Consider the following 18,219-nt stretch of genomic DNA (forward strand, 5'->3'; position numbering starts at 1 on the left):
ATGAACAAAATTAGCAAAATCCATATTGCGGCGAAAAGTTTTGAATTTACGCAAGTGGAGCTTATGATAAACGTGTCGTCTGATGTGTTAAGTTGCTAATTACTGATTTGTTCACCATATTCGCTTAAAGTTCTTCAAATAGAGCAGTGATTATTCTAACCACATTGTCACCAAAAATAACTAAACCTCAAATTTAAATGCAGTTGTACACTGCTTACTGCAGTAAATATTCAAATATACAACTGCTCTTACAATACCAAATTTTTGATAATACCACGGATTAAACTATCAATGATAATTAAATCCTACGGAACAAAAGCGCAAATAAAGGATACTTCCGTTTTATCCAATATACTGTTAAGTACAAAAATCACATTCAGAACTATTATAAATGCTTCATTACATACGAGGTACGATCATGCTGACGTTAGCGATTGCGATCACTGCGAATCGACGACAATAATTCCGTACGATAACACAAAACAAATGTATTACGTACGTACATAATCCATCTCTTAACTATAAAATAATTACTAGGCCACCGAACAAAATCTGAAGTACTAAAAAATTATAATTTTTATAAAACCGCATATTTAATTTACACGGAATATACTATAAACGCGTATCTAGGAGGCTATTTTAAATATAAATGTTTCTACAATAATCCATGATATAATTTATATTATATTTGAAAAATATAATATTTAATTTCAATTCTATTGGAGCAAAAACTTACCAAAAGGTATCATGATTTTTATTGAATTGAAAAGATTTTTTTTTTTTAATATCCAGCTAAACTTTAAACTGAACAATTTCTACTTTTCTTAATACAGAAAAAATCTCTAGTTCCGAATGCAATAGAATACAAGATATTTCTATAGAGCTCATAGATTGCGGAGAAAATATTGAAAATCTCTGTACAATAAAGCCATAAATTGAGTTACGGAACGGTACTCCTTTAATTTTTTTGGATATCAATAAAAAATCAATGATATAAAATGGTAATATTTTCCACTACAGAACGAATTGAACTAGTTACATTACATAATACTATTCGCTGAAGTAAATATTTTTTAATTTGTGACATCAACTAACTGTAATAATAATATTTCCCGCACGTTTAGTTTAAATTATTGTCCGCTAACGTATATGAATATTATCTACAATTATCGTCAAAGATTACGAATAACGACCAGAATTGTTGAAGAATTCCGCTATTTGATGTTGCTAAACCTGATATTCAGCTGTAATCCATCCATCATTCATTAAAAATTTATTTAACTACCATTTTTAATATTTTTATTATAATTATAATTTATGAAAATTAACACATTAACTATCATATCCGTACTGTCGTTGTGTACCATTTAATATATGAACCAGGTAATAGTAGAAAGTGTTGTAACGTTTATTTATAGCTATCATTCGCATAACCTGCCATACGCCGTAACAATGAGATAGTTTAGTTTAATTAATTTTTTTAAATTTTGTGTAATATGAGAAATATATTGGTTTAATTATAACGTATATTTGTGTGTGTGTGTGTATGCGATTTCGACCAACATCACTAAATAAAAAATAAACCGTAGTAAATGGATTCTAGTTGGTACTTTAAGGGGAGGAAGTAATTGAAGATTTCTTTTGGATTTCGCAACAGTTTTCCGAATAATTAAAAAAAAACTAATTTGAATAAAAACTCATTGATATAATATCATACTTAAAAAATCAACTTTTTTTTTTAAATATATATAACAAAACATATTACTTATCATGATAAAAAAAAAGTAATTTGTTATCAATAATAGGATAAAATATATCTTCTTGCTCTACAGAGCATGAGTTAAATTCAATTATAGTATGGTATTGAGTTATAAAACATAAAACAGATATATTGGAGTTTTTCAATTTATAAATAAAAATAAAATGCCGGTCGAGTAAAATTATTTCCATGCTCAAATATCTAATATTGTTATTGATTGTACTTCATTTTCAATACGATTCGTGAATAAAAGTAAAAATTTTTTATCAATGATCTTTAAATGATGATTATTAATCAATGATGTTTAATTTTTTTTTTTAATTTTTAATCAATGGTATAATGTAATAAACATGCCCGGTGTGCAAAATCCTATAGCATATGTTAGTGCACCATCGCGACGAGCGTCGAGGATTCGCCAAGACCACCGTCGGCACCCCCTCTTTTTTACCCCCACCGGTGACGCGCACCCGGTCGCCCGGACCGTCGATCGCGGTGGTGTGTGCGGAAAAACTTATTTTCGGTTCTGGACACACGTTCGCGTTCGGCCGGCCGATAACTATCGTGCCTGCGCCGCCTTTTTTCCGTGAGTGTTATCTTCCTAAGGTTGATTTCTTTTTTGTACGTGATTGTCGTTTTGTCGTGCGTTTGATCCGCGACTGTCGGTCGATCTCGTGTGTGTGTCACCGCGTGTAGTTTCAACGCGTCTTTATTTAGATATTATCGACCTCGTGGTCACTTTCGCGGCCTTGCGTCCTTACGCCCAGTTTATCGCGTCGGTTGATTGGTGAACAGTGGTATTGTGCCATCACCGTGCACGTATTTCACGAAATCGATTTTGTGCGTATTAGACAGTTCCTCTTCGAGTGCGTTTCCCGTACGTTAACCTGTTTTCGTTTCGCGATCACTCTGGTTTCGTTGGCGTCCACGTGGTTTTCACCTGTGGTCCTATTTACAAGCCGGTTTGTCGTGCACGTCGCGTACGCCAATAGTACCAACTTCGTTCCCGACACAAGCCATCCATCACCACGATTGTAGTCCGTTGCGGTCTGCCGGTTGGTAGTAGTGTTTATTTACGCTGCCATCTAGGAGTCAGGTGTAGCGATTATCAGTTGTGGACCCTTATCACCACCACCTGAGATAAGATTGTTTTTATTTACTTATTGTCTGTACACCTTAATAATAATAAGTTTGGTTTGTACCCAAGGGCATATTATTCATTGGTCTATTATTTCTTTGGCCTTTTGTTGTCCTTGAACATCACCATCTCCTCCTCTCGCCATATTTCATAAGCTTCTTCAGAGCGCACGTTCGCGAGTGTCGCGCGGCCGGCTGGCGATAAATATTTTTCAAAGGCTCCGCGACGGTACGTTCAAACAGCATAGTAGTCGCATAATTGTCACATTGATGTTTAAGAAGTTACGAATAAGTGCCTGTTGACTTCTCAGAGATGTGTTATGGACGCTTAACGCCAGGTTGAACGAAGTTATTGTATACGATATTAACATGTGATTACTATGAGTAGTTAATAATTTCATATTAATAGGTTAATAATGTTAGTACATAAAGAGTAATGGAACTTATAATTTTCTGCGCATAGACTTCGCAATGATTATTGTCCAGAAAATAAAATTATAGATTATTACTAGGGCTCGGAAGTTATTGAATAAAAATTTATAACTTTCGAAATTTGATTAAATAAGTCCAATAAAAAATACATAATTTTTTTTTTATTTATAGTTTTGTAATGAACAGAACACGCTGACTTTTATCATTACAAAATAAGTTTATTCATAAGAACAGTTGTTTTACAATAAATACATAAGAATATATATAAATACATAACTGTATGAATGTCAAAATAAAATGAATACAATATAAAATCAAAACATACTTGTTAATACAAATATTTAACCTAACGAATAATATTTAATATGTTTTATAACTTACGGCTCTGTAGCGCTTTAAAGTCGAATGGTTTATAGTAGGACGGTTATTTGTATATTTTGTAATACTGAAGGTCACGGCGTGAAAGGGAATACGGGTCACGAACCTAGCATGGAGACCTATATTCCACCGTGAATGGTAAAATAGTCGAAGGTGTAGGGTTTTACGACCACATCGTACATAACCTAACCTTATTCATGCCGGGTTTTGTTTTAAAAAAGTGGTCTATGAGCTGAACGTGTTGTATAAAAAAAATTGAGTTTATGTGTAAAGCGCTGACATTGATAGGGAGATATCCTTTAGGCCAGGCAGTCCGACAGACGGGGTGTTAAGGCTGTACCCTAGACTCTGTAGCCAACAGTTACATCATGCAGCCGATATTTGGTCAGGAAAGAGGAAACGAGTTGGTGTGTCGAGTTAAACTATATATATATATATATATATATATATTCGGTGGTTATTGATTTGATTCTCCGGGTGAATAAAAGGTACATGTTTTATTTAATAAGTTTTTTACAAAGTAATATATATTGCTTCTGGAGGTATTAATTTATTGTGCATTGGGGGCGTTTCCGAATTATATTATCTCTTTATTACTATGAGTGAGTGAAAGTTGATGAATTATGTTGTGAAATTTAGGTTTTTAATATTATGTCGCGTCAACGCTATCTCTTGCCGTCGTAGCGCACGAGATCGACGTGCCAACGTGCAATGTCGTGATACCGGTGGCGTGGCATAGCGGACGGTAGCATGTGTGTGTGATTGTTACAGTTTTAAATTTAAATTTTTACCTTTTAAGAAACCCTAATTTTTTATTGATAATGGCTTGTTTATTTAATTAAAAATTGATATTAGGTATAAAAATAAAGTATTAAAAAATAAAAATTAAATTAAACTGGTTTTAGTTGAACTTTCGAAAACCTGCAAGCAATAAAAAAAAAAAAATAATAAATAAAAAGTATACCTACCTTAAAAATTATTTGAGTATAAACGATATTTTCAGGTTCTCAAACTCGAAAGATCTCCTATTAAAAAACAATAAGTTCTTGTATGTGGAATACCGCACTCCACGTCAACTGAAGTTATAGGCACATATTTAAAATAAATCAATTCTTGAATTGATAAATATTCTGGCAATTTATCTACCAAAATCACTTATTTCAAAAGTAAGAAAAATAAGAAAAAATACGCAAAAGTGCACATATTTGCACTAAAAATATCTTTTGAATTTTAATTAATCCTTGTATGAAACGAACTTAAAATCTAATTAGCAATAAATCCGAACAATAGATAAAATGTTGGAAATGAAACAACTTCCGAGGCCTGATTATTACCTTACAGTTTTTTAAAGCCTACTTTGGTGTAACTGTTGGTTATAAAACAAATAAAACGAAATTGCAATCGAATCGTTATGGTAGTTTTGGTTGTGTTATTACCCTATTTACCATCATAAAACCGTGTTTGGTGGTAAAATTCCTTCTTACTCCACATATTTAGTATTGAAGAGACCATTATATGAAATTTCAAGTTTATACATTTTGTTGCTTTTGTGATTTAGCGAGTGAGTACAATGAGTTGTACTTAATTTTTTTTTTTTTATAAATTAATATTTATTTAAAGCTGAATTAACCGGTGTTTACTGGTAAATAAATTGTAAGTATTTAACTCCTTTCTGGTGTTACTCGATATAAAAGCGATATATTTTTAATTTCACCCGAAATAATAGCTAAAATAATAATTTGTTAAGTAATGGGTGAATATTAAATATAGTTATATAATCAAAAAAAACGATAAGTGTCATTTTTAAGGAAAATATAATTGCTTTTGGAAATTATTATTAGTAAAATAAACATATTCATCATTTTATAGATGCTCTCTAAGGTATATAACAGTTCCGTCACGTTTTTTTCAGTTTTTATAGCAACATATAGCAACAACAAAACAACTGCTCATTCGGGCCTTATCAAATGTATTGATGTTTCCCTTTCTTTTTTTTTTTTGCGACAAAAGGGAGCTTATGTTCTTCTCCGAGGTCTAATTCATCTATTTTTCAAATTTCATCAAAATCGATTAAGTAGTTTAGAAATGCATAAAAAGACATAGGTAAAAAACAATTTTTATGTCTTATAGATATAGATTAGACAATAACATCAACTTCGATACTAATTCACAGTTATTTATCACATTTAATTTTAGATGGTTAGCCATCAAGTTTGCATGATTTTATCATTTTTTAATACAATCTACACGCCACGGCGTTATTATGTTTAGGATATTTAATATAATTCCCATATTCAGACTGTGAGGGTTTCATGGCAATAAGTCGTTTCCATTAATATTCTATTTACAATGCTATGTCACCATGTGCTGTTCACTACGGTTCACCCCATTTTAATATTGCTTTGTTGACAACGTGTACCTATAGGTAGGATAGTAGTAAAATTTATAAATTCCAGCTACATATGATATAGGCATAAATTAATTATGTAATATTTTTGTGAGATTTCTGTTGTTGATTTAAACATTATGATTTTGAATTAGTAGATATAAATTTACGAAATAAATAAAACCCATCATAACCATAATAGAATAGCATTATTAATTAACACAGATTTTCTCGAATGTAGATTCCATATGATTAAATAAACAAACATTTTAGAATTGAGACCAAAAACAAAAAAATGTTATACGTATCCCTACAGTTTTTAGTACAATAGTATTGTTAAAACTAAAGTTTGGTACTTGATTTGCTGAAAAATCATCAAATATACTCTTAAAAGTGTACAAAAAAGCGCGGAAAAAATGTATATAAAAATGTAAATAACACATATGTGTTTTGAATAAAAGCCACCTACAATCAAAAAGGTTTCGTTTCACTTAAATCCACAATGAAAATAAACTGATGGTTAATTAGTTGTGGTAAATTATTTATTTTGAGTTCGGATATAATAACTACCTAAAAATATTAGTATTTCTTACGACCATTAGTGTTCAGTATTATTATTTTTTCTTTAAATCGTTTAAAATCGAAATTACGATTTTTATTTAAATACCTGTACAATGTACAGTGTACATAGGTAAGACAAAATTTATATTTAATATAAATAATGTATTTAAAAATGTTTAAAATAAATTATTTAATTTTTATTTCCACCACACTATTATACAAATTAACACATCTGGTATAAATAAATATGTTATTACACCAAGTTCTTACCCAGGTTAAATATACAGCGTTCATTTCGAATAAATGTCATCGGACTGTATTACCAAATTTAGAATTTTATATTGTCATTTACACGTATTTGAGTGACATAAGTTTGATGCTTCCGATAAACCTAAAATACTCATATTCACTTGTTTTTTACTTTTTCAGCGTGAAGACCGACATACTGTCTAATGGAGCAAAGAGCAGACTTTTCGTAGCCAATGCCCAGACTTCCGATTCTGGGAAGTATACCTGTTCACTAACTGATATTGCAAGCACGTCAGTTACCGTACACGTCCTAAACGGTTCGTTAACAATATCGTATGACATGTATTATATCTAAATAACAGTTTACACAAGATGTATTTATTTGAACTGTGTAACAGTGTGTGAGATGATTACGTTTGTGTTTAATTTTCTGCACAGCGTCGGACTATGGAGTACCATTGTACCACGTTATAGGCGAACACGATTACGTGCATGAGAGTGAGACCGGAACCTGGTAGGCAACGCCTCCACCAACACCACTGACAAAACTTTTATGGGTAGTCCAATATTATGTAATCAATTGATAATAGTTTGCACCAAATCATCAAATTATTGACCAACATAAAAATAAATTTGATTTCGTCACGGGTCATCTAATAACCTAAATTGTATAAAATTCATATTGCATATAATTAAGGTGCGTTACCCCAGCACCCGCACTTTCGAAAACATGAATTGTAATCAAGCAGTATTATGTACTTTATTTTGTACAATTTTGTACAACCAAAACTAAATTTTGTACAACCCCCGAACCTCCCCGAAATTCAATTTCATTTTACGGGTGCTGCGGTAACGTGACACCAGCACCCGGGTCAACTATTTTTCATAAATTTCAACTTTAAACCGTACAGTATTATGTACTTTATTTTGTACAATTTTGTACAACACCCAAACCTCCCCGAAATTCAATTTCATCTTACGGGTGTTATCGCGTATCTTCTATCAATATTGTATCTAAGATACTTTTATCGAATATACAGCACTTCCTTTTAGGTAAGAATAGTTGATTAACTATATATTTCAAAAAGAATCAACAGAATATATTAAGTAAGTTCTCAGATATCAAGTTTTAAAATTATGTCAATCATATTAAGTAGGTGAATTATTTTAACAATAGTTAAATTAATCATTTATATATTTATATATTAATATCATATTACATTTTTACATTTGTTAATGAATGATTTATTTTCTGATAAGAATAACAAAAAAAAGTCGAAGAGTATCTACATTATATGCAGGTACATGTATATGTCTTGTTTCTACTGAATACAGTTGACATAAGAATGTCAACGCCGATTAGGTATTAGATACTAGGATTAAGCTGTAGGTAACTTTTTTAACACGAGTAAAAAATAAACAAGGTTCAAAGACCGCAAATATATTCCGTTAAATATTTTATTGAATATACATTTTATTTTAATTTAAATTACAGAATCGTAATTTATAACACTTTTAGTGATTAATAATAAAAAACGGTATAGTGAAATACAAAACGTACTCACGCGTTTCGAGCTGCTTGATGTGTCCATAAAATACTTAAAAAATATGTATATTAATATAAAATAATATAAATATGTTTACGAAGAGTAATAAGCTAACTAAAATTACAAATACCGATAATTCCCTCCTACTGACATCGACGAACAAACTATTAACCAATATCAGTTATATTTATATAATTTATAATGAGTTATTTTTATCGCCAATATAATTATTATTCAACTAGCTATACCTAATGTTACTTTTTTACTCATTTTTCTCAAAACTACTCCATTGTTGCTTACTGGCTTAGAAGGGCAGTATACATGTCAATAAACATCGTTTTATATTTGTTATGACGTAGGTATACCGTAAAAGTTTTTATTATTTTAATATTGTCTGACCAATTTCTTGTCATCATCACAGTAGTTGTAATTTAATATTGTTATTTTAATGTTAAGAATAAAAATATAATATTGCATTTCTAAAAATAGTCTAATACAATTTTAGGTTGTACAATAATAAATACTATTTATAAACAATGAACAATGATACTAAGTAGTTGGTACGTCGTACGTGGGCATTATGCTACATTCCTACTTTCAACATTGTCGACTAATTCATCTATTCATGATATAAGCTTTAGTAAAACAAAATGTATCGAATATTTTGACTCATAGATTCATTTTATTTTAGTAATTTACTATAATTTTGTCTATAATAATATGTATATGGTTTTAATATGAACTTGAATGTACCTATCACTTAATGTCTTAATGTACTCTGTTTTCTAAAATTGTAATCATTTAAATAAGTTACATTTATTTCGTGTATTAGGTATAATTTCCTTGAATTTATTTTGTTTTATACTAAAATATAATTAAAATTTTTGTGTATTACTCTAATAAGTGATAATAGAGAAAGAAAACCAAATAATTTAAATGAAAATATTAATGATGAAATTTTAAATTTGAAAGATCAAATTACTTTGGATGGCTATAGTATTATTGTATTAGTATAGGTATCTAAATAATATAAACAATGCAATGTATGATTCAACATACCTACAGCTTTAATACATTCAAGTACCTATTCAATTATTTTAAATGTGTAGGATCTACATTTTAAATTTATCAATTTCCTATAATAGGTACCTACTTCCTACTACAATTAATTAGACTGTATATAAACAAACAAAAGATTTCTTCTTTTAGAAAATAGTCTAAAAATAATCAATATAAGACTTATAAAAATAAAAATATAAAATTAAATAGAGTTGTATCTATAATAATTTTGCATTTTATTACGTATAATTTGTAATTTCCAAAAAATATGATATGTTTATTTTAGATTTAAAATTTATTTTATGCAAATTTGATCAACAATATTATTGTTAACACATTGATGGACATTCTGAATTTTGGTTTTTTTCTTAAGAACCTTCAGAAACGCAATTAAATATTAATGCTATAGCAGTAGAAATCCGACCACTGCAATAGCAGTACTGTCCACCTAGATGGTAATATCATAATAATCACACGTTTTGTCGATATTTTTTCGGTACACAATATTTATTATATTTGATATTTATTTACGTAAATATTTAACGCACTAATAACTCGATAGTCCACACACAAGTGCAACTGGATTACCAAAACTAAATATAACGAAAACAATCATTACTCATAAATTATAAACAATAATAGTATTATTAGCCGGATTGTTATTTGTTATACTGTATGGTATGAATTTTAAAATGAAAAGAAACAGTTTTCAGAAATAATTGTCAATAAAATTTCCGATAACATATTATAAACGGCAAATACTAAAAATAGAAATAATTGATTATTAAATACAATGCATAATGATCCGTTTAGTTGCAGTGGGGTAGTATACAATAAACATCTTATATTACATTTTAAAGATTTTTTTTTAGGAGCCAAATTTTTTTATCGGTATTTAATTAAAGAAAAAAAAATTTAAAAAAATCGAAAATTTCAATGGTCTATAAATATTTTGAAAATTTAATCATAAATATATAACGCTAATATAAACATTTGGTTAAAATTTCAAGTCTTTACAATGATTCGCTTTTGAGTTACAGCAAAATCAAAAAATCGATTTAGTCGAAAAGTGGTTGTACATAAATTCATGTTTTTCCGTTACTTTTTCAAGTTATTAGAGAGTCTCATAAAAACTAATAAAAATTTTTTACTATAAATTACCTAAAGTATAAACTAAATTAAATTAAATTTTTAAAGAGGGGCTGAAGCCAAAAATCAAAACACTATTACCACTCCTAAACGTGATGACAGACACAATAAAAAAAAAGCACACATCATTGATAAATAAACACGTTCATCACTCCGTTAAGAATCTAAAAGTTTAATAAAAATTATTTACATAGATGTTCCAGAATATAGAATTAACCTATAAAAATGGAAAATAATTTAGTACATATTAAAGAATTTAATTATATGAATTACCAATAGAAGTTTAAGGTGGTAAACTATGATAATAGATAAAGGGGAAATATTAAAATTTTGTACTCGAACTTCTATGAACTTTACGAGCCGCCTCTGGTTTGGGAATTGTACAAAATAAAGTACATTATACTGTACGGTTTAAAGTTGAAATTTGTGAAAATTAGTTGATCCAGGTGCTGGTGTAACGTTACCGCAGCACCCGTAAAATGAAATTGAATTTCGGGGAGGTTCGGGGGTTGTACAAAATTTAATTTTGGTTGTACAAAATTGTACAAAATAAAGTACATAATACTGCTTGATTACAATTCATGTTTTTGAAAGTGCGGGTGTTGGGGTAACGCACCTATATTATTATCTTATGAAAAATATCTAGCATTAAGTTATCTGATTGTCACGTAGCTTGATTTTAAACAACATCATATTCCTATAAATACCATTAAATAATATTTGCCTAAAATACAAATTTAAAAATCATAATGAAAATCAATTTAAACGAGGCATAACATATTCATACATTATTAATGTTTCGTAACATAAATTTCAAGTAAATTAAAAGTCATCAAAAAATCGTATGTAAAAAATAATACATATTTCTGAAATTAAGTAAATTCGATTAAAATTAAATATTAAAAGTACGCGTCCATTGATACGCATTGTACGTATCGTACGGATCGTATGAAACGGATTTAGAATTATTAGTGTAGTAAGTTATACATATGCGTCCACTGACCAGCAGGGGACGGATCGCACGTATCGGTCCGTCGGTAATGCCCGAAGGAGCAACTTTTCCGACTGGTGCGGATGACGTCATACGGATTTCGCTACGATAATGCGAATGTTACTAAAAAAACCGACCGTCGCATTGGCAATATGATTGCTACCGGTACAGTGGACGCATTACCACAATTTGATCCGTTTCATACGATCCGACCGATACGTACAATGCGTACCTTAACAATCAGAATTGATTTTGTAGTTTTCTAAAAAGATCGATAACATTACCTCTTTCTTCTCAAATATAAATAACTATTTTTTATTTAACTCACGTAGTCAATAGAATTGTATTAGTTATAAGACCTAAAAGGTAAATTTTTAAAGTGCTATTCATGAGCATTTTCAATATATTTGACATACAATTTCAGAACATTCTGAAGTGTAAATAACTGACCGAAAAAAAACCTGACACTTTGTTTTCAACTACACAAGTAGATATTTTTTGTCGATAATAGTATGTTTGTGCAAACATTTTATTTTGCACATACTTGCTTTTCTTTACGCTCTCCATTTACATTATAATAATCAACACAATAATTAGTAATTGAATTAGAATGTATACTGTCGCTAGACCAGTACCTAGTTTTTAAATTATTATTTGTTTAATATTGTAATAGATTACAAACTAAATACAAAACGAACAGAGTACATGTAGTGTTGTGCATAATCTAAATAAAATATATTTATCTTTTAATATTATCTAGATAAATAAATTGGTTATCTGAGAATAATTATCTAGATAATTTTTCAGTCAATGATTTTGAAATTGTTGACACAAAATTATTTTAAATCCCAAACATTCACCATGCTCCATAATCACGATTACTAAATCATCATCTAGTTTTTTTTTTTATAGTTAATACTAGTAATATTTATGAAATAATTACGATTATAGAACATCTATGGTCTGCGTAGAATACAAACGTTGGTCCAACAATGATTCGGCATTTTAGGAAAAACAATTTTAGCTAAATTAGGGTACAGCCCATTTGCCCCATATGCGTCAATTTTGTAAACAACATTGCCATTTAATATTATGTTAGTTTCAACTTATCTCTCTCGAAACCATATTTCTACTTCAGTGGAATTTAAAGTTGCTAAAAATTAAACACTTCTGGTTTTTAGTAGTATTGGTTATTTTAAAATCCATTTTAACTTATAAGTGTGATACTGAAAAATAAATAGTATGTACTTTATAGCTTCACTATAAAATTTACAAAGAGAAGTGAAAATTGTGATGAATTACAATTAAGATAAAATGGACCAATGTTCGATAATATCAATAAGAATATAACGAAAAAACTAAATATAGTTAAATTGGTAACCAATATTATGTGATTTCCCAATTATGAAATAATACAATTTGGTAACGTGGCACAGTTTTTATTAAAATATTTCTGGTACAAATAGGCTACAAAAAGGGCGTGATGAGCACAAATGGACTTCTCCGATAAATTACACGGTAGCATCACATATAAAATGGTGCACCCAACCACTTAATTGTGTTTATATTGATAATACACTTTATACGCAGACAAAATTGCGGGGAATACAGAACTCGTTGTGGTGTTATTATTATTTGTTAATACAGGCATACTGATTACTAAGTAGTTATTAACTGTAAAAAATATCTACATTTTTTCAGAGGCGGATTCAGTGTCTCATTTCGGGAATCTTTTTGAAAAAATAACAAACTAAAATAAACAAAAACTAAATTTTAAATGTATCGAATAAAAATTACTACTTTTAAAAGTGATGATTTGTACTGTAGTACACCATAAAGTATCTCAATCTACTGAGTTTGACATAATTCTTTTAATTGGTCATACAAAGTATCCTTTAAAATAAATTGCCGTTTTTCGGAACCATTAAAAAATGCAATAACTTATTTCAATATGCTGATAGTATTTCTAACAGAAACTACTTTAGATAAATAAGAATCATCAATATTTAATGCACAATTGGAACATGAACATCGTACAGCCATTGGACATTCTTTTAAAAGAGTAGTTATGGCACCAATATTTTTTGAAAACATTACGCTACATCCATTCGTTCTTATATCTATTACATCTACACAAAGTTTCAAATTGAGTCCAAGGTATTTTAAAATATCTTATACAGTATAACCAATTGCAAATCCTGTTAGTTTTGACTTTCCAGATATAATATCATCCATATTAATGCAGTGGCGTAGCCAAGGGAAGGGATAAAGGAGCTTTAGCCGTCCCTTCATGGGTCGTGTAAAGGTGATGTACTATCCTATTATACCATCACTTGTTATTTAAGTATTTTATAACTTTAACAGTATAGTAGGAATAGTACTATAGTATAGTAGTGTTTTGGTTAATAATTTCGATTTTTTCGCAGAATTCAGGCATTTGCCATATTTTCATAATAATATGAATTTCCTTAATAATCAAAGTATTGGCCATCGTTTTCTAAGACTTTTGTCCACCTTTTTAGCAGATCATAGTTTCCAGGCTAGAAAAAATCTTCATCTATCGAGCAAAATTCTTACTTCTTCCTAAGAATGGAAATGTTGTTCGGACAGTCCATGCAGTGTTTTTCAAATACTTTTTTACACTTTTTTACATATTGAGTCGAGCATTGTTAAAAACGATATGGTACACATTTCCCTTTCTTCTGGACCTTTTCCATTGCGATTAGACTTTGGCAACGGTAGATTGAGCAATGCACTTGACAATTGCTTCAACGTTTGACTCGAGTCTTCATCAAATAAAGCTTGCAAATCTGCATCTTCAACCTTTTTCGGCTGACCAGGACGAGCCTTGTCTTTTACGTCAAACTCACCAGTTTTAAACCGTTGAAACCATCGTTCACATGTTTTTTGAGTAATGATATGTTCACCATAAGTTTCCAATTGTGATTGGAAATTATACGATTATGGAAACTTTTTTTTTCATGAAGGACTAATTATTCATAGATCAGAATGTACGGTACCAATATAAATAAAAGAAAGGAGGCATTTAGTAATTTTTTAGAGAATATACTTTCAAAGTTTTTTGTCTTATTAAGTTTTGATATTTTTCATTTCCTCGGGCCGTTTGAATGCCATTCATGTAGACTAATTCAATTAAGGATTTATAAATATTGAGTTTATTTTTGATGTAGTATATTTATTATTATTAATTTATAGTTTGAATTAACGTAAACGATAGTTTCAATTGAATTTTTTTAATCAAATATGCTAAGTCCAAATAAGTCTATGGTCTATGATAAATCCAAAGTATTTGATTATACTTGAGCTGGGATAAGAGTGCCATAAATGGAGAGAGCAGGGCAAGGTAAACATTTGGTGTGTATTTATATAATTTTATTGATTTTGAGTTGCAATTTTGTATAAAAGATTTCCATAAGGATAAGATTATTTTAAACATGATGTAAGACAGTAAAATTGTTAGAATTTGTGGATATTATAGTCATATCATCAACATAATCATCGACCAGTGTGAATAGCGTGGTGAGTTGATTAAAAGAAAATTTCTATGTGTCGCAAGATATATGTCAGTATAAGATATTACGCCATATAGAACACTAGCAAAGATTTTGACATTATTAGAAAAATCTATGCCTTATCTAATCCGAGAAATAGATAAGATTCGATTTTAAAAATATAAATTGTATGTATGAATTTTTTTAGTTTGATTAAGAGCCCGACATGCACAAACAAATATTTGTGAAACATTTAAGAATGGTTTTTTTAAGTTCAAAAATAATAGCATCCATAACACCATATATTTGATGTTTGTCGAATGTGAATTGCAGAAATCATACCGAGTGTCAGAGAGCATAGAACTTTCATATAAGTTTGGTAAAATTTGTTTGTGTATAATCCCTTTCTAGAATTTTGCCAAAAAAAGATTACAGAATTATAGGTCAAAATGTGTTAACGTTATTTAGTTGTTTATTTGGCTCCAAACCAAGGGTAATAAATTGATATTTTCAGAGTATTGGGATGTATTGGAATCTACAAATGAAAGAAATGTGTGTTGTAGTTAGTTGCTTTTTTGGAAAACTATCTAACTTCAGTAATAATAATAATATTAGACCAATGAGGTTAATTAAGAGATATTTATTTGTACGATGTTAAACTTAATTTGCGGTAAAATGTTCCACAGCATGAAATACCAGAAGTGAGGAAATAAAAAATTCCTTCTTAATATTTGTGGTTAGGTTAAGGTGGTTAAGGGAGAATATGCATTTATTATAACATCGAATGCAACATGATTATTACGGATTATGGATAACCAATATTTGGACCGAAGTATCAAAAAATTTCAGTTTTTTTTTTTTGGTGTTTCAAAATTATGAAGAACAGTTCCAAAAGTGATGGTTAGCATTAAAATCACCAACCGCTGTGAAATTATTACAAGTTATGTTGAATTAATCAGAAACATTAAATCACATTTTAATTTTGTGTTTAAAACGGGAATAATTAGTTTAATTTTAAGATTAGTGTACAAGATTATAAACAATCTTAATAGAAACTAGGAAATGGTTTATAAAAGATTGAACATTTTATTGAAATTGCAATATCACCATGGACCGTATTATCAAAATATTTTGTTTTTAGAACTTAAGTTATAAATGTTAGAATATATAATACAAATTTAAAAATATTTCATTGTTTTATAAAATATACTTTTATATTGGTTATTAATGCTGAGTCAATGGATTAATTAAATAATACGGTTTGAAGTCCATTGACTTGGTAATTTATACAGTTGCATTAAATTGTAATATTAATTGTAATTTAATGGTCATTATATTAATAAACATAACTTTATTAATCAGTTATCAATAAGATCGATCTGGGGGAGTTTCATTTAATGGTTTTCTATATTTTACAACTCTAAAATTAAATCTAAAGTTTTTTGTTATAAAGTTAATTTTTGTGTTTGGTTTTTTGGCGTGTTGGAAATTCTAGTATACAAAACAGCTTTAGTAACTTGCTGGGTGATTTTCAGAGCAGAAGGCACATCTAGAAAGATCTGTATGTTGATTTGGATAGCCTGAAGTTTTACTATTAGCACCAAACCAAACACGTCGTGAAGAACAGCTACAATACGTTTTCGTGTGTCACTTTAATATTATTATAAGAATATATTATATTCTTGTACTTTTAATCGATCAAGATATTAATTTTATAATAATTTCTTATAAATTATATAATACTATATTAAAAAATTGCATAATAATTTTGTCAAAAAGTCTCGAGCAATTTATTTTATCCCAAAAACGTGATTGTCTCTAAATTTTAAGTATTTTACGAGTAGCTTCAAACATCAGTTGAAAATAAATTGGTAGCTGAACGGTTACAAGTTTATAACTAAACCGTTTGAAACATACTCGTATGTATATACGGTAGTGACGTTGAACGTCGTGCTGTGGTTTACACTGAATCAGCAGCTTGTTCGTCGATTAATATTTGATTAGAACTTTATATCTGAATCGATATTAAGTGTGCATATCGTTCGGAAAGTCCGAGTAAATTCGACTCGTCATATGCCCATGTTATGCTTAAATTGTCAAAGGCTTTAAATTATTTTTGATTGACAATCAACCTACATTTTATCTTTCTTTTCGGATGAAAAAAATATATATATAATCGCTAAACTCTTTTGAATTTCAATAAAATTTTTTATTTCTAATTATAAACGCTAGTTCAGTAACGTGCAGTCATTTTGAGTTCCTGTAAGACATGAAAATATTTAACATTGAATTTTTTTAATATATAATTATAGATAGTTGGAAGTGAATACTTCGAATGGATTTTAATTAAAAAATAGTTTGGTTGCATTTACTGTTCTGTTCAGAATCTAAAACGAATGATGTTGCACAAAAAATGTTCAGGGAATTTATTATTTTCCTTTTGCGTTTCCCTTTTTAACAACTAAACTTGTATTAAATAACTTATATACATAACGATATCGCAAATTTGGTATGTCGAACTGCAGTACACACATAAACCATAATATTAATAATTGTCTATAATTTATGAAACGTATTGTTTACAACATTTCATGATTCGTAGAACTACAAATATAACACTACGTCACTTCTTCAGGAATATTAAATTGAAAATATTTTATATTTTTTATATGTCCATGTCTTTAAATAAATCAATTGTCATTCAATTGTTAATTTAGCTATACACATATTTAATTTTTTTAATATTTAATTATCGTATCAAATCCAAAATAATTAATCTAGTACAAATAAATAATTATAATTTACTCTATGCAGTACATACTGTTTTATTTTCGCTCGTTTTGAGTTTATTGATCATTGTTATATTTTCCGGTACATCCAACTATTATTTCAGCAGAGTACATTTTTATTAAACATAGTATATTATAGGATGTGAACTTATATTAGTAGAAGTTAAATTAATATGAAAAATGTATTATTAAAGACCTAAAAGACACTAATTTACATACTGCGTTTTTTATAATCATCTTAATTTTAATATATATTAATTATTATTCATTACA

The 18,219-nt window shown here is 28.9% G+C and overlaps 1 protein-coding gene across 3 annotated transcripts in view; it reads left to right on the forward strand.

The window, feature by feature from the left end:
* Nucleotides 1-18,219, forward strand: part of LOC112686396 (myotilin-like) — a 230,978-nt gene that overhangs the window by 211,615 nt on the left and 1,144 nt on the right. For all 3 annotated transcript variants that reach the window (XM_025558641.1, XM_025558642.1, XM_025558640.1), the window contains exon 6: nt 7,080-7,216. In XM_025558641.1, coding sequence (XP_025414426.1) covers nt 7,080-7,216 — 137 coding nt within the window. The remainder of the gene's footprint in view (nt 1-7,079; nt 7,217-18,219) is intronic.

This window comes from Sipha flava, unplaced genomic scaffold (genome assembly GCF_003268045.1).
Source record: "Sipha flava isolate LNK unplaced genomic scaffold, YSA_version1 307_pilon_pilon, whole genome shotgun sequence".
Lineage (NCBI taxonomy): Eukaryota > Metazoa > Arthropoda > Insecta > Hemiptera > Aphididae > Sipha > Sipha flava.